Source organism: Astatotilapia calliptera, chromosome 11 (assembly GCF_900246225.1).
Source record: "Astatotilapia calliptera chromosome 11, fAstCal1.2, whole genome shotgun sequence".
NCBI lineage: Eukaryota > Metazoa > Chordata > Actinopteri > Cichliformes > Cichlidae > Astatotilapia > Astatotilapia calliptera.
In genome coordinates this window covers 1,585,984-1,604,669 of record NC_039312.1, presented here as the reverse complement: position 1 = coordinate 1,604,669, position 18,686 = coordinate 1,585,984, and the positions used below count along the sequence as shown (strand labels likewise).

Here is an 18,686-nt window from a genome sequence, read left to right as displayed (position 1 = left end):
GAGGAAGGCTCGGAGAACAACAGCTTTTGGTGGAGGCAGCATAGAAATATAGGGTAGCATAGTCCTTACTGGAAAAATGAGGCTTGTCATTAATCTCACTCAAGAAACATATCAGTGGAAATCTTGTATTTCCATCGTCTAGGACCAACCTCCATCCTCCAAGATGGCAACACTTGCCCCACAGAGGGTTTGATCCCCCGGGTAGCAAACACCCAGGGGTCATGCTGCACGTTGCTTGATGCAGCAGTGGTGCTGTTATTGCATTCTTTACATTCTAGCATTAGTAAATTATGTTAGCTGAAACGTTTATTATGGTCCTAAAATAGTGCAAAAGTTATTATTGGCAATGCAGATAAAATATGCAGACTGATTAAACGCGACATTATGTAGTACAACAAACTGTCTTGGGTCAAAATGTAGCAGTAGTATAAAAATGTCAAATGTTAAAGCTTCAATTTTAAAACTGTTTTTATTATTTTGAATACATAAATTTCAAGTTAGCAACACGTTTCAGAAATGTTAGGACAGAAGCCCGAGGGCAGCTGGGAGCCGAGGAGACCAACTACTGTAGCTGTTCAAACAAAATGTTGACCTCGTGGTGGCCGCGGCTCCGAGGCAGAGCTGGTGCTCTACCAGGTCGGCGGCTTGATGCCTGGCTCCAGCTGTCCATGTGTCACAGAATCCTTCAAGCAGATAATGAACCCCGAGGTCCGCTCATGGATCTCCCATCAAAGTGTGTGCGATTGTTATGTAAATGCACTTTAGACAGATAAACGCATTGTGCGTGAATGAGTGAATGAAACGTGTAGAAAAAGTGCTTTGACAGCTCACACTGAGTAGTCCATTTACCATAATGTGCTAAAAGGTGCCCCCCCCCATACTTTTATTTTTTTTCCAAGATACAGTAAGAGAAATAGCAAGCAAGAAGAAAATAAACAGACAAAAAGCAAACAATGAAAAAACTGAAAGCTAGCAGCTTTTAAGCTTTATCACTTCTGCATCATACAGTCCACGTTATAGTGCATCAGCCAGTATCATGACTTCCAGTTTATTTTATCTTCAACAATGACACCAGTACAGGACATGTACTGTCTGACAGGAAACCCATCATCATGCTCTGCCACTATTCAACACAATAAAAGCTTTTAAAAACATTTCTGTACTTGTCATCATAAAATCTTAGTTACATAACAGTGAGTGTATTCATGTTTGGATACTGTTTAAAAATCAGTGCTTTAGAAGGATTCTAGAGCTGAACCTGGTCTTGATGGCTGAGGTAGTAGGCTTGGCCTGGAGAAGCCCCTCTTTGGAAGTGCTACAGTAACTGATGGTAAGTGCACCATCCTTGCATGTGTCCTTCGTGGTGCTCATTGAAGACTGTTTTGTAGCACTTTTGGATTCATGGGCTATGTTGGTGCCGGCTCGTAAACTACTCTTCTTAATTTTCTTGCTGTTATCAGTACCCTTGGCACTGTGCCTGGAAAAAGAATTGGCTGGTGGGTCAGATGTCACTGAGTTAATAGCAGCTTTAGTTACACTAGTCCTAGCAGCAGCCCTGGACTCATTAGCCCTGGCAGGTGGCTTTAAGATTGTAGAGTTCTGATGTTTTTGGAGTGTTTTCTCTCTCAGGTGTTTCCATACAACCTCACCAGCAGGCATGAGGTTATAGCTAGTGCTGACATTAGTGAGGCTTTCCCTTTGATCAGAGGCCTCCAGAGCAGCTGTGCTTGCCACAGGCAGCTTTTCTATATTTCCCTTTCCCCTCTCAAGTTTCACATCTCCAACATGCCCGTATCTTTTTCCTACAGCTTTCACATCGTGGTTACCAGAGTGTTTACACATGTTCACATAATCCTCTCTAACATTGTCCCCTTTCTGCTGAATCTCGTAAATATCACTCTCCTGTGAGACACGAGCATCTTTGTCCTGAGATGTCTGGCACTCATTTGATGAGTTTTTGTCCAAGGGAACCCGATTCGGAAGGACAGGGCTGGTGTCTGGTGGAAGGCCTCTCCTCCGTCTGGATAACCTCAGGACCACAGGGTTCTCATTCAGCCGTCTAGACACTGAACGTTTATTTAAACATGGAGTTTGGCATGAATTTCTTCCTGAATTGTGGAGAATACTGAAGGTTGTGTGGATGCTATAGTATTTAGAAAGCGTTGGGTGGCGAAGGTGCTGATTGTTAGCCCGACGGTGGTTGTGATGTAGGGGGTGGTACTTGTTGCTGCTTTCCTGGGCTCTGCTTTGGGGATGGCGCCTTGATTTGTATGTATTGCTTGGCCTTGTGCCTTGTTTGTTACCAACACCAGTTCTCGGCGTTAAAGGAATGACTGACGCTACACAGGAGGTTCTTTGCTCAGAGATTTTAGTAACCATGGCAACCTGCAACAGAGAGAAATTGTGATAGTCTGCATACTTCTGTGGATAATCATTTTTGTAGGCCTGAAGTTAGCATCACCCTGGTTTATGATGCTTAGATGTTTTGGTTTCACAGTAACCATGCAATTTTTGTTTAAATGCATTTGGCAACATATGAAGTCAACGACGCATCCAGAGGAACAACGCCACCATCACATGACTTTAGCGTTGGCATCACTGAGCCGTGATGACATAGCCCAGAGATTGAAACTAAATACGTTCACACACACAGACAAGGTGAGAGGCTTTCAGTCTGATCACAACTTAAATTTCTAAAGGTTTTAGTCACTTTCTGGACTGTTTTTTGTTTCTGAGATCTGTGTATAAGATGATGGAAGGAGGTGTCACCACTGCTCCTGTTTCTCTGTCCATTTATTTTTAGTGCTGATCCAACTATAGCCAACTATGGGGGGGTACACAACAGATAGTTCCCACGTCCATCGGAGGACTAACCCATGGAGTAAAACTTGCATCCGATCGACGATTTACATTAATTAGTGATCGTAATTCCATCAAACTAACACTGATGTCCTTGGATTGTGGGAGGAAATCAGAGCATCCGGGGAGAATTATTTAACATGTATGACATTGGGGGGAGGACCCTCCAAACCCCCACAGTCTGTCTTGGGGATTTTCTTTTTTAACAAATGCTAATCTCAAATGCACAAGGGGTGCACACACACACGGGTGAAGAAATACTCAGATTTCCTTTGACATATAAGCTGTAGCAAAAATATACAAACACACAACACCAAAATAAAATAATGCTATGTTGGTGTATGATAACAACAAACCAGAATCCATCATTTGTGTACACTAAAGCTGATTCATATCTGCAGACCCAGTGTTTGGACTGTTTGTATCACTTACCAGCAACTTTAACTTTAGCTCTAGATGTCAGAGAGGCGACAGCTCTCTATGCATTTGTATTCAATATTGCACATGTCAGGTTAAATGTCACTGTGACTGTTTCAGCTGTTTGGCAGCATTGACAGCAGCGCTGTGACTGTCAAAGAGCAGCTTTATTAATCCACACACACTCCAGTCAGTGGCCCTCTTCAGCCACCATCAGGTGCCACTGACAATGTGTCCAAGACCTTTTACTCTTCTCATCGAACTTAGTAAAAAACTGTTGACAAAGTCCAAAAGGAACAACCCCGGGTGTTAAAAGGACCTGTATGTTTATTAGTGTTTGGTTTCCATACCGATGATACAACAGCACACTTTTCACACAAGCAAACGTGTAGTAAAGCATGACCAGACCTTGTTAGCCCTCTTGACATGAAGTAAGTGCTGGCGAGGTCTCAGGAGGTGTATCTGAGCGCCCTCTCGCCTGTCCCCCTCCACTCCCTTCTTCTGTTGCTTCCCTTCTCTTTCATCGCTGTCCATCCTTTTCTGTGCTCGAGCTGTTAAAGGGCAGGTGGATCTGAGCACAGCAGGGCTGGCAGGCCTCCTCTTCAGTGACCTGGAGTCACTGTGCACTGCAGGACAGGCACAGAAACTATCATTTCAAATAGCAGCTAGAGTTTAAGGAGGAATAATACACTTGCAAAGAAAGATGCAGAAGTTTACAAAAACATTCCCAGCAGGCGAGTACCTGTTTTTCTACATAACATCCTGATTTTCTTCTCCTCAGCTGGAGCCTTGTGACAGGAAGGCAAACGCTGACTGTCACCTGGCTCCCTGTCTCGCTTACTTGTTAAGAATGCCATGTTGCGCGGTAATGCTGCTGAACCTGAAGTGAAAGAGGAAATGGCATCATCAAGTGTGCGTGGCATGTCCCTTTTTTATTTTTAATCTCCGTAGTCTCTCACAGAGTTACTTCACCAAAACAGTTTAAAGATGCTCTGAGAAACACTGTGCAGCCTGACTCTGCTATCAACACAGTCCAAACAACCTAGCTGCTACCAGCTAACTTCACTGTTATACTTAACTGTCGACTGATGTTCCACTAACAGCTTTAGCAACACAATGTAACCCACACCTCCTCCAGCACTCATGCTCAACATGTGCATGAATAGAGGGAAACTTAGGGTTAATGTCTTGCCCGAGGATATTTGGCATGCAGGCCGGAGCAGCCAGGGATCGCACCATCAACCCTCCAGTTAGTAGATGAGCTGTACAGGCCGGATAAAACTTTTAAAACAATTTCATTTCCTGCATCCATTTTTTTATGTCAAACAGGGAACTCAGAGGAGCGGCAAAGGCAGGACAAACAAGGACAGGCTGGAAATGACTACAACTGCAACAACATCAGGTTGTGTTGCTCGCAATAAATCAGAATATATTCTGTACGGTGGTGAATTATGTGAGTAGCACATTTTTCTGTTAAAAGTGTGGAAAAAGACGAGTAAGCAGACAGAGAGCTGAAAACAGGCCGTGTGCCCTCTCTGCTGATATGAGTGAATAGTCTCAGTTTTTTCCTCACTTTCTCTCATGATGGTAATTATTCAAGTAACATATCTGCGTATTATTTATATGATGATTATATGAATAATCCATCCATTCACTTCCGCTTATCCTTTTCAGGGTCGCGGGGGGCGCTGGAGCCTATCCCAGCTGTCATAGGGCGAGAGGCGGGGTACACCCTGGACAGGTCGCCAGTCTGTCGCAGGGCCAACACACAGGGACAGACAACCATTCACACTCACAGTCACACATAGTGGCAATTTGGATTTTCCAATTAACCTATCCCCATAAGCTGCATGTCTTTGGACGGTGGGAGGAAGCCGGAGTACCCGGAGAGAACCCACGCAAACACGGGGAGAACATGCAAACTCCACACAGAAAGACGCCGGCCTGATGGTGGAATTGAACTCAGGACCTTCTTGCTGTGCGGCAACAGTGCTAACCACCGTGCCACCGTGCTACGATTATATGAATAATATACAATATTTATGTGATTAATGTGTAATGTGTGTAAGAAGTATCAAACATTCATGCTGTAATCACAAGGCCCGGCCCAAACGAGGGGAAAATGGCAATCCTTGCCTAGAAGCAGCTATACTCCCTTGCACTGATTTATTTGGCGCCACTGACAAAAAAATGAGGTTACACTCTTTGTTGATGGCTTAAGCTAATGCAGGAGGGTTCACAGAGGGAATGTCAACAGATACAATTACCACACACAGCCCATCTTATTTGAACCGGACCAGTGAAACTAAGTTCAGTTGTGTCAGTCTTTCTACATTATAAACAAATGCTTCATTCATTCAGCATAACCCTTTGGGCTTAAACTTAAAGAAATAAATGTGTAAAATCACAGAAATCTATAATCAAATTACTTTGATGTGTTGTGAGTAGCCATGTAAGAGTTTTTATCAGTCAACAAAACTTTTAAAATTACAGATAAAAGTCCAAAGCTGAAATACCCCTCCACAAAAAAGTCCAATGGGCCAGATTGGAGCCCTAGCCGGGCCGATGTTTGATATTCCTGGTCCACAATCAATATGCCACCTAGGAAACATCTAGATGACCCAAAAGTCATCAAAAGTGCACATTTCTGACAGCCAAATGCTGCAGAACAGGGAACTGGTGAAACAACAGAAGTTATATTTGACCCTACAGATTTATGGATAAATGATTTAAATGAAAAAATTGTGTTGAGTTTCACGTGACAAATGAGCCTAGACTTTATTTTCCTTGCAGGTTCAGGTTGCTTGGAGTGCATCCAAGGTTATGAGGTTTTACATTTTGTCTGGCTACACAGGGGGTTGCATCCAAAAGGGGTCATTGTTTAAACACCAGTGAAGATTGTCCACAGTGGGACTCCTGATTAGAGAGGAAATAGGCAGGGATCGAGAAATGAGGGAAGGGACAGACGGACGGACGGATAGATAACTAGATCTCTCTCAGGCTGCAGTCTTTCTTCCTAATCTCCGTATGCTCACAATTATGTCCAAAGTTAGTTAGACAAAGAAAGTATTTTTGTCGATATTTGCCTGAAGTGCAGACTTTCAGATTTAATTCAGTGGGTTTAAAAAAAATCGATATGACATCATATGATATGATACGCTGATTCGAATGGTATTTACAGCTTTCATTGTAAATGAGGCCAAAGGGATCTTTGTGCATTCGGCTGTAAGACCAAAATAAACCCATCAGAGTTACCAAAGAGCTTAGGAGCAGTCAGGTCTACATTCTCAAAAAGGTGAATCCTGGCCAGCTCAGCAACATCAAAGGCTTGGAAACCACAGAAAAAACCAACGTGGATGACACAGAGACAAATATCCTGCTGGGAGTTCGAACGACCCATCGTCCAATGAGTAGATAACATCCTCAGCTACAGCCACCCCTGTGCACAGCCTGGTCACGTGAGAGCAGCTTCCGTGTTTTCAGCTTACCTCTTAAACAGAGAAAAGACAAAAAGTCCTCAGTCTTAGGGCGACGTTTGGTCAGACAGGTGACTACAGCCAGGCTGTGGGAGTGGGTATTCTGTGCAGACCTCATCAGCACCAATGGTCCTGGAGAGCTGGGTGGGGACTGAGCAAACTTTCTCTGTGCGTGCAGCCGAGGTCTGCATACATACATCAAGTCAAACCAAACAAGTGCATTTATTAATAATGCAACAAACATTTAATCCTAATCTCTAGTAAGCCACAGTTCAGTGACGACAGAGACTTTAAATGAATTTAGTCTCAAAGTGAATTTCATTTTCTTGATGAAACGCAATGACAGGATTCGTTTTAGAAACTGTTGTGCTGTTGTACACAGATGGAGCAAATCACAAAGTATAAATATTCATCTGTTGCACCAACTCGCGTTCAGTGAGTGATACAGCATCACTGTGTTTATTAAAATCTATTCGAACCTCTTGGGATGTGATTTTTGTTTAAAAATCAGCTTCTGATGTTGGAACATCACAAGTTTGAGAAGCATAATCACAACACACACAAAAACACACTGGTGCCTACCTGTTTTTGGCACAATCATCTTCATCACCACGACTGCTGGTAGGATGGCGTTGTTGCGTCTGTAAGGACCAGCTCCAGTTTGGACCAGCTGCCCGACGCTTGATCGCAGTGTTAACTACAGAGCCTGAAGAGAACAGGCACAAGCCCAGCTGTGTGAGAACTGACCTCAACCTACAGTGTCATGACAATCAAAGTAATAACACGTGATGACACAGACAATCTGCTCGTGGCTAAAGTTTGGGACCAAAACGCTGTTTACTTCCAGGGAGCCTCCAAATAACCCCAAAAACAACATTAGACACACATGCACGCTTGTTGTGTTACTCACCACAGACACTTGTTGGGGTGTGCGACCTCAGAGTCCTGGCTGAGAGAGCAGCTCTCAGTGGCATCTTTGTGTTTTTAGATCTGCACATGTTGTTCAGTGAGTGTGTGTGTTGAGCAGTGTCTGTGCGTTTTGCAGGTTTGGGGTATTTTGAGTTCTGCAGCGACAGCGTGTTTTGTGTTTTATTTGAGCGTAGTGTCCTGGTAGAAGACGTCTTCTGGTCCGTGCAAGTACGCTGCCGAGTGTGTGCAACTTTCCTTTTACACAATTTCATCTGAGTTTGTGTGTTCCGTAGTATCCGAGTACATTTACTTTCTGGAGAGTGCGAGACCCAATTCAAGTGAGCTGTCTGCCGTTTGTTTGTGTGTTCAGCGTGCAGGCGCTTTGAAACGTGCAGGTTTTGTGCAGTACGTGTGTTCGCCTGTGTGTATGTATTTAGCTGTTTGCATGTGAGTCTTTGCTGTTGTGTGTGCATGTTTTTTCTTGCTTGTGTTTTCTTGTGTGCATTAGGTTTTGTCAGTGTCTTTTGCAGAGCATGTGGACACTTGTGTATGTGTGAGTGAGTGTGTGCAGCACGGTGTTTGTCTCTGTATTCCCTGAGAGAAAGGAAGAGAACTTTGCGGACCAGACGTTCTTCACACCACGGCATCCCGTCACTGATGTCCTGCACCACAAAAACAGTGTCTTCACCTTTAGTTCCACGGATTTTGGGGCATCAACACAATTTTTATTTTATCTGTTTACTAAAACGTATTGATGTTACAGGTACAAGTGAAATGTTTCATCCTGAAATCTGAAACATACTTGGCCTGTGGGGAACATTCTGCCAGCTGTGACTTCTTTGACTAGTCTGAAACTGAGTTATGTGGGGATTTACTCAAATACACTTTTCACTTCAATGTTATTTACACAGCGCCAAATCACAACAACAGTCACCTCAAGGTGCTTTATACTGTAAGGTCGACCCTACAATGATATAGACACAGAGAAAAACCCAACAATCATATGAGCAGCTCTTTGGCGACAGTGGGAAGGAAAAACTCCCTTTTAACAGGAAGAAACCTCCTGCAGAACCAGGCTCAGGGAGGGGCGGGGCCATCTGCTGCAAGTCTACCTCTGAAAGGCTCAGAAAGTGGCCCAGTCAGGTTCAGACTTAAATCAAATTGAGATGCTTTGGTATGACCTTAAACAGGCTGTTCATGCCGAAAAAGCCCTCCAATGAAGAGAGCCAAATCCTTCCACAGCCAAGTGAAAAGACTACTTGCCTCAGACCTGACTGCAGTTCTTGCTGCTGGCACAACCAATGTTTAGGTTTCAGGTGCAATGACTTTTTCCTCCGTTAATAAATCTAATTATTATTTAAAAACTGCATTTTGGATTTACTTATATTATCTTTGTCTGATATTAAAATTTCTTTTATGATCTGAAACAAAAAAGTAATCAGGAACAGGCCACGTACACTTTAAAGAGGAAAGACAGTTTACTTACATATCTTTTTCTGATGACGTTCCGCTTGGGTCTGTCTGTACTCATGTTGCCCAGCAGAGAGTCTCTGTGTTTTGCCTGTGCTATGTTTTCACTGCAGGGGCTGGAATAAACATTCGTCTGCTTCTTTCTAGATGAGAAGAATTACGAAATGCTCCAATTAAAAAAAGCCATTGGACAGGGCTGCAGTAGAGAGTCACACTATTCAATATGACTTCAAGTAATTTTAAAATCAGTCCATTATGTGGCACAGAGTCACTCATGGTGTGCAAAACCACCAGCTAGTCAAGAAACAGTCGTCTAAAGGAGCAGTGAATGTCACTGGAGACACAGCAGCACTGCGTCTATCTGATGACACAGGTGAGCCAGTGCACTGATTACTCTTCAATACCTGAGGGGAAAAGATTTAATTAGGATAAATTAGACAGCCTGGTTCAAATACAATTCCAAGTGCAGATTGCGTGGAAGAAGACATGCAACTGCCACGGAAACAGACAATTCTTCAATAGACATGAAGTTGTGCTGAGATCTAGACTTGTAGTCCTAAACCAAGACAAAGACAATACCAAGACCAGAGGGTATCAAGACCAAGACAAAGTCGAGACGAGACCAAGACCGAGACAAAAGTCTTTAAACTGCAGCCAGATGCTGCTTCGTTTACAGGTCTCAGGCATATTTATGTGTTTTTGCGATGCACAGCCCTCCTCACCGCTGTCTCACTCACTTACTGAGAGGACGGACGAACGCTTCACTTTTCTGTTGCGTCCATCACCCTCTCTGTTTTTCGCACAATGATATTATCCTATATCCTCACATGTGATTGGCCACAATATGGAGGGATTGGAGCATAGCTGAGCCGCTGTGTGAGAGCTGAGCAGCCAAAGGAAATTAGGTGAGGAGCGGCTCTCGCTCAAGGGGAGTCGACTCTTCTGATTCACTACTAAGCACTCTGTAAGCACGGCTCTTAGAGCTGATGCTTTGGCACATGACACATTATCGAACGTTACGGTGTGTGTCATGGATACTGTTGACTCCAAATCTCCCGACCACTATGTCGATCTGAGACAGCGAGACCAAGACAAGACTAGGGGTGAGGGAAAAATCGATACTGTGTAGTATCGTGATATTTTGTTTGCTAATAATGTATCGATACAGGGACAGTAGAAATCGATATTTTGTTACAAAAAATTTTATTTAATGTAAAATTATATTTTGTTTTAATTTACTTTCAAATTCTTTAGTTGCTGAAGGGGCCGCATAGTTTTCATAAATTGCATAGTTCAGAATAGCTGTAATTGTACCAGATGGTTGCATTCAGTTAAGCTGGACTAGACTGTAATACAAACCGTTCAGTTTGTCAACAATAAAACTGACTGAGATGAGAGAAAGACTGAGTGTGAGACTTTGATATTAGATAAAATGAATATTGATAAAGTTTACCTTTATGTACAGAATCTGAATATCGCAAAATATTTTAAAAAAATTGCAATAATATCGTATCATGGGATGTATGGTGATTCCCACCTCTAGACAAGACCATCTCTGTCTGATCAAGCCATCCTAATCATGATAACTACCCTAATTGTCACACGTCCGTTTTCTCGTGTAGGTCACATTGACAATTTATAATTCATGATGACGTTATTATAAACATCAGGGTGACAGGCTGTAAACATGAAATCGTGCAGCTGCTCAGAGCGTTGTCAGGCTGCAGGACGGTCGCTCTCCGTTTTTCCTCTCACATGGCCTACTTCTGACAGGAAGTAACCATGGTTACAGGAGGATGCTCTCAAACCCTCGTGATCTAAAAGAGCTCCGGTTATTGATGCAAAATCCAACTGTACCCCAGTACTAAAACCTCATAAAAGAAGTATACTGTCTCAGATGCGCGTAATTTCTAGGGGGTTAGGGGGGTTATGACCCCCCCAATAATCAGACCCACAGTTATCCAGTCAATTCAGTAGGAATAAACAGCAACAGACTGAGCCACGTTAATTAGCTTTTCTGCAGTCTGGTTGAATAATTGGTCGAGTCAGAATATAAAATAAGTTAATACATAGCATGGCTTAAATAATCACATCAAAAACTATAGATCTGGATGGAGTTTGATTGACACGTGCTGATTACATTCTTCATATAACCAGGACAGATGAGAGCACAGGGAGCAGCAGATTGGTTAAACACGGAGAGGCGAGCATCAAACGGACCTGCAAGCAGCCACACAGGAGCCATTATGGCTGAATAAAAACAGGAGCTATGGGGGTACTGACCAAAGTGCTTAAAGCACACACATGTTGATACAGCACTTTATTACTGTGTGGTCCATTTGCTGTTAAAAATGCTTATATTGATGAACTGCAGCAGCTGTGTTACTTTCAGTAGTTCATATTTTTATAATATCACAATTTTAACTTCCTTTGTAAAACCAGTTAATTTGCAGGGTTAGACCATGTATGTGACTGGTCAAATCTGCCATCCTCATGACTGGTTTGGAAAACGTGGCTCAAGCTATCGAGCTGATAAACTCTTGGACCACATATCCTGATTGTCAGTGTCAGCAAAGTGAAGCCAGATAGAGGAAAGCTATCCTGGCTACAGTGGGGCAAAAAAGTATTTAGTCAGCCACCGATTGTGCAAGTTCCCCCACCTAACATGATGACAGAGGTCAGTAATTTGCACCAGAGGTACACTTCAACTGTGAGAGACAGAATGTGAAAAAAAATCCATGAATCCACATGGTAGGATTTGTAAAGAATTTATTCGTAAATCAGGGTGGAAAATAAGTATTTGGTCAATAACAAAATACAACTCAATACTTTGTAACATAACCTTTGTTGGCAATAACAGAGGTCAAACGTTTACTATAGGTCTTTACCAGGTTTGCACACACAGTAGCTGGTATTTTGGCCCATTCCTCCATGCAGATCTTCTCGAGAGCAGTGATGTTTTGGGGCTGTCGCCGAGCAACACGGACTTTCAACTCCCGCCACAGATTTTCTATGGGGTTGAGGTCTGGAGACTGGCTAGGCCACTCCAGGACTTTCAAATGCTTCTTACGGAGCCACTCCTTTGTTGCCCGGGCGGTGTGTTTTGGATCATTGTCATGTTGGAAGACCCAGCCTCGTTTCATCTTCAAAGTTCTCACTGATGGAAGGAGGTTTTGGCTCAAAATCTCACGATACATGGCCCCATTCATTCTGTCCTTAACACGGATCAGTCGTCCTGTCCCCTTGGCAGAAAAACAGCCCCATAGCATGATGTTTCCACCCCCATGCTTCACAGTAGGTATGGTGTTCTTGGGATGCAACTCAGTATTCTTCTTCCTCCAAACACGACGAGTTGAGTTTATACCAAAAAGTTCTACTTTGGTTTCATCTGACCACATGACATTCTCCCAATCCTCTGCTGTATCATCCATGTGCTCTCTGGCAAACTTCAGACGGGCCTGGACATGCACTGGCTTCAGCAGCGGAACACGTCTGGCACTGCGGGATTTGATTCCCTGCCGTTGTAGTGTGTTACTGATGGTGACCTTTGTTACTTTGGTCCCAGCTCTCTGCAGGTCATTCACCAGGTCCCCCCGTGTGGTTCTGGGATCTTTGCTCACCGTTCTCATGATCATTTTGACCCCACGGGATGAGATCTTGCGTGGAGCCCCAGATGGAGGGAGATTATCAGTGGTCTTGTATGTCTTCCATTTTCTGATGATTGCTCCCACAGTTGATTTTTTCACACCAAGCTGCTTGCCTATTGTAGATTCACTCTTCCCAGTCTGGTGCAGGTCTACAATACTTTTCCTGGTGTCCTTCGAAAGCTCTTTGGTCTTGGCCATGGCGGAGTTTGGAGTCTGACTGTTTGAGGCTGTGGACAGGTGTCTTTTATACAGATGATGAGTTCAAACAGGTGCCATTCATACAGGTAACGAGTGGGGGACAGAAAAGCTTCTTACAGAAGACGTTACAGGTCTGTGAGAGCCAGAGATTTTCCTTGTTTGAGGTGACCAAATACTTATTTTCCACCCTGATTTACCAATAAATTCTTTACAAATCCTACCATGTGGATTCATGGATTTTTTTTTCACATTCTGTCTCTCACAGTTGAAGTGTACCTCTGGTGCAAATTACTGACCTCTGTCATCATTTTAAGTGGGGGAACTTGCACAATCGGTGGCTGACTAAATACTTTTTTGCCCCACTGTATGTTCAGCCTGCTTTGTAGTGCAGGGACCAGAGGAACCAGGCCAGCATGCTGTTGTTGTTCACTGACTTGCAGCTTGAGACCTGACTCAAGTCAAGTTTGACAATGATTTCAAATGTAAATAATCCTAGCAGCAGATGTCTGTCTCCTTCTGGGCTATCTGCAGTATGTTTCTATATCTAGTCCTGTTCTGTGCACACACCTTCTCTCGGCCAACATATTTACAAGCTCTAATGAACGGGTGAAACTGGAAATATGGTAGGCTATGAGAGAGCATACGAAAGACCTATGTGGTAAGAGGTTGTAGGGACAGTAGGACTCAGAGCATAAACAAAGCTCCATTCAGCTGACTTTCATTATTTTGCCAGCGTTTTATGTGGGTTATAGCATTTTGTTCAATTCAAAGGCTTTCAGAGACAGCATATTGATACTGCCAAGTCAGTACATTAATTTAAACTCAATAGCTTACAGTGGGAATTATGAAATATGAATCAAATAATATCTCCCAACCCCACTACTGTAACCTCTCACTATACTTCTGTCCTCGCTTAACACAAGAGCCTAGCTGTACTGTAAATGCATTCAGACAGATTTACAACAACCATTACCCTAGGCTCAAGTTTGTTTCTTATAATGGAGGTAGCTAACCTAAGGCAGTTAAATCATCATGTGATTATGCTGTGATTAATTCTCTCATTAGCAGCAATAACGCCGGGCACTCCTCTAAAATCCCCGTGGAAAGGACTAGAGATGGCACGATACCACTTCTTTTTATGTCCGATACAGATATCATAAATTTGCATATCTGCCGATATGCAAATATGGTGCATTTTATAATCAATAAAACTGTTTTTTATAAATATCTTGCTGCATTTTGTATAAGTTCATAGACAAGTTTAAAAAAACAACCAAACACTAAAGCTATTCTGTTATACCTGTATGCAAAAAAAACCCACTGATCAGCAAAGCTGATCAATCTAATAAACTTAACCCTGCACCATCTTCCCTATTCTGGTATTTTAAAGAGTACTTAGCAGAAAAATTAAACAACCTAAATAATAGGGTTGCAAACTCCTAGCAAAAAAATAATAGGGAGCCCCCCCCCCTCCCACCCTCCACCTTGTGATGCTTAATCGACGTAATCAACTTTAATTTAATGCACATGTAAAAAAAAAAAAAAAAAAAAAAAAAAAAAAAAAAATGCACAGAAATCAATAACTTTTCTACAATAATGAAATAGTTTCAACATCTTTCTTCAACAGAACTGCAGACTGCACAGATGGTGCCTTCCCAAAGGAAAAAGTACTCTAGCTTACTAGGGTATATTAGACTTAACAGTTACTATATACAGTAATGGACTTCTATACATTTTACATCAGATTAAAACTTTGGTTTAAGATTCATTCAATTTATTAAAAGCTCGACATTTTAAATGAGAATAAGAAAGAAAAGTATGTCTTTGTGCCCCCTTTTCCCTGTTAATGCCCTATCGGCCCCCCTGGCTAAACTTTGCTAGATCCGCCCCTGCACAGTTACAGCCGTCAGCTGTAGAAATAGATCCTGGTGTAGAAAGTATTAAATACATTCTAACAACAGCTGATCAAGCTTAAACGTGCTGCTGTTGTTCAGCCGCTGGTTTCTTTCTGGTGCAAAGTGAGACAAAAACAAACAAGATCAGCTGATCATTGATCAGTTTCATGATTGAAGTAGCAGCAGGAGAGAGAGGGAGGGAGAGAGGCAGTCGCTCCATATATGGTTGTTAAGCTTAATGCAGGAATGCTTTACTAACATTCAGAGATGGACTTACTCACTTGCTTTACTTCTGTCTGGGATCACTTCCTGATGAAATGCTGGTTTGGTAGCGAGGCTACAAATACTCAACCAGAGCTCTGACAGGTCTCGCGCCACAGCCGCTCTATCACGTGACGTGTACTGCTCCGACTGCTAAGGTTATGAGCTGAGTTATGTCGCAAGTTTTGTGAGGTGCTTTCGTGATATTTAATTTAATCGGATTACATATATTTTTTTTTATTTCTCTCCGATATCCGATCCAGTAATTTAGGTCACTATCGGACAGATACCGAGACGTAATATCGGATCAGTCCATCCCTAGAAAGGACCACGCTTCGTGTCTCACTCACTGATTTTGCACCTCATGTAATCCTATCATCTACACTCACTCAGCACCTGTAACAAACCACACATGTAGCGTGCAGTACAACGTGCTGCAAATAGCCGAGTACAGGTGTTGTGCCAAAAAGTGATTGTCTGCCAAAAACTGATTTCCAGTGTTTCTGTGTATTTTTTATGTGTAATATCTTTACGTATGTTCGTAAATAGACTTCGGTGAACAGGGTTTACAAAGGGGTTATATAGAGAATTAAAACAATATCTGTTTTTCAAGTATATTTACAACTCTCTGCTATTGTACTTACATTATAACCAATCCGGTCCTTTATCCCCACTTAAAATATTTTTACAGAAATATTGTAATATTTGCTGCCATGTCTGCTGTCCTCTTGGCCAACTTACTCTTACAAAAGACATTTTTAATGTTAATGAGATTTTTTTAACTGCATAAATAAAGGTTATATAAAAGTCACTGCCAAAAACTGATTGCGGCTTCTACCTTGTTACACGAATGTTGTTTGTGGCTCAAGATGACTTTATGTCATCCATGAGGGATGCATTTGACATATGTTTCACATATTATAGCCCAACAAGTTACTTATAGCAGTTTAAATACGAGCAATCAGTTTTTGGCAAATACCGGAAATCAGTTTTTGGCAGACAATCACTTTTTGGCACAACACCGGCCTGCAGCCCTCTGGCTTCTCCCACACCCTGACACGGACACTCCCGTACCGCTACAGCGGGAACTAACATGCGCGGGTGGATGGATTTATTTCTGAGGCGCTTCCAGCCCTGACGACTGAGCAGTCTGCGGATCATTAAACAAACGCAGATGAACGAACAACATACAACGTGTCTTCCACTGAGCATGTTCCCTTTAACAAAGCAGGCATTAATAAAAGAAAACACGCACCCCATCCAGGATCCCCGGCCTGCAGCATGGACACATCTAGGATCTGAGAGAACGGCTCACAGCTTCACCGACTAACAGCAGCTCATGTCAGCTGTCCCCCCGCTCCCCTGGGCTGTTATTCCCGTAGAGCTGGAGCTTGGAGTCGGCCCCTGCACGGCTCCTCAGCGCAGTGAGGAAGCACCGACTGCGGTCATGTGAGCCGCAGTTGCCAGACAGGCTAGAGCCGCTGAACCGAGAGCCGCGTCAGCAGACGCTCAGAACGCAGAGTCGTCACGTGGTTCAGCGTGAGTTTCCGTCCCTTTTCACGTGGGTCATATGTTTTGATTTTAACAGGTTCCCCGCAGCACTTATCCTGTCTCCCACGTCCCACGTGTTTTCAATAAAACATCAGTAGCAGTGAGCAAGCTTCTTTATTTTAACGTGGCTCACATCCACGCACGTAAACATAACCTGCCGCTGCTTCTACGACACAGTCTATATCACAATTTGGTTAGACAGCCCCCTAGTGGTGAAGCTGAACTACCCACATGACTCCTATCAACACACTACTGTTACATGTTTCATTTGATTTTGTATTAACATTAAACCCATTTTAACTGACTGTATGCCTACGCTCTGTCCTATTGAAATAGGCACCTACCACCCCACATGGAAAAGATATAAATCTAAAGTTTTGTGGCTTGTGTGAAACCTGCATGAAAAGCATACAAGAGTGAAAACAGATATAAGATCCATTGAAAAATTATATAAATGAAACTTGTATGTTTTGGAAACTTACTAAAACAATATATGAAAGTAATGAGAAAGTGGCCACTTTCATGAGGAAATCTTATGCAAGTCTTTTATAAGTTTTTACTATTTCTTTTCCATATGGGACGGGTCACACTGTGGTTATTAAGATAAATGTGATAAGCATTTTGGCCTGTGTGCTGAGATGCTGCATATATTTTGTCACACTATGGTGGGCAGTGCTCTCTATTATACTGCTGTGTGTTGGTGGTGCGGCGTGACAGACAAAAACACCAAGCAGCTGGACGAGCTGGTGAAAAAAGCCAGCTCAGTGATTGGCAGGAGGCTCGCTGGTCTTACATAGGACTGTGGTGGAGACCCCCGAAGCCCCAAATAAAGTCTCTCTATCTTACACATTTAGCTAAAAAAAATTTTTTTTCTGTTCATCCTGTATTTATTGCATTTTTATTCCCAATTTCAACTTTTTTTTTGTTTATTATTGTGTTTGCAGTCACATGGTTTTATTATATTTTCTTCAAGGAGATAAGCAGAAACATTTTTAAGTAAGTAAAATTATATTTATTTAGCAGCTTTCAAGACAGAGATCACAAGTGCTTCACAAAAAATACCAGAGCATTTAAAAGAAAGCAAACAGAAGAAAGTTAACCAAATGCAACTCCAAAAGGATGATTTTTGTTTTTTTGTTGCAGCAGCAGCCCGCCTTTTAACAGGTACCAGGAAATTTTGCCATATTACCCCTGTCCTAGCTAGCCTGCATTGGCTGCCCATAAAGTACCGTATTCAATTTAAAATATTACTTCTTACTTTCAAAACTATTAATAAATTAGCGCCAAGTTATCTTAGTGAACTTCTCAAACCACATACTCCTGCTAGAACACTCAGATCTGCCACTCAACTACTTCTGACCCAACCCAGATCTCGACTGAAGTCTCGGGGTGACCGTGCGTTTGCTCTGGCTGCCCCGGTACTGTGGAACACCCTTCCTCTCGACCTCCGCGCATCTGATTCCATTGCACTGTTCAAATCACGATTAAAAACCCACTTATTCAATCTTGCCTTTCCCTCTAGTTAATATTTCTTTTATGATTTTATATCACGCACTTTTATGCTCATTTAAATTCTTGTTTGCTCTGAACCTGTTGCTTTCCTATGTATTAGTGACAGCTATCTGCTTGCATATTTAGTACCCCGCCTCTCGCACTATGACAGCTGGGATAGGCTCCAGCGCCCCCTGCGACCCTGAAAAGGAGAAGCGGAAGGATGGATGATTTTTGTTTTAGTTAAGACCATCCAGCAAAGAATATACAGAGGCTAAGACAAATCAAAAAGAATCGGGTGTTGAACAGAGATAAAAATGTCCTCAGAATAAATAGAAACAATATTTAAACCCAAAGTAAAAACAAGGTCCTGTGTGTGTCCTTTGTGTTGTGTGGGGCTGGACACATGCTGGCTAAAATGAAAAGAATCCATAATGCTGATAAAACCTCTGGCAAAGGGGTTGGTGTCATCATCAACATGTATGATTAAAATATAAGTAATACATTCAATA

The 18,686-nt window shown here is 42.5% G+C and overlaps 1 protein-coding gene across 1 annotated transcript; it reads right to left on the bottom strand.

Annotated features, from left to right (window-relative positions):
* Positions 1 to 450: 450 nt before the first annotated feature.
* Positions 451 to 16,856, bottom strand: LOC113031609 (uncharacterized). Its single transcript, XM_026183836.1, has 8 exons — positions 16,388 to 16,856; positions 9,148 to 9,274; positions 7,663 to 8,323; positions 7,335 to 7,458; positions 6,765 to 6,937; positions 4,019 to 4,156; positions 3,685 to 3,902; positions 451 to 2,385 (listed from the first exon to the last, which is right to left on the bottom strand). The coding sequence occupies exons 1-8, from the start codon at positions 16,390 to 16,392 to the stop codon at positions 1,228 to 1,230; spliced, it is 2,604 nt and encodes an 867-aa protein (XP_026039621.1). The 5' UTR covers positions 16,393 to 16,856; the 3' UTR covers positions 451 to 1,227.
* Positions 16,857 to 18,686: the final 1,830 nt, after the last annotated feature.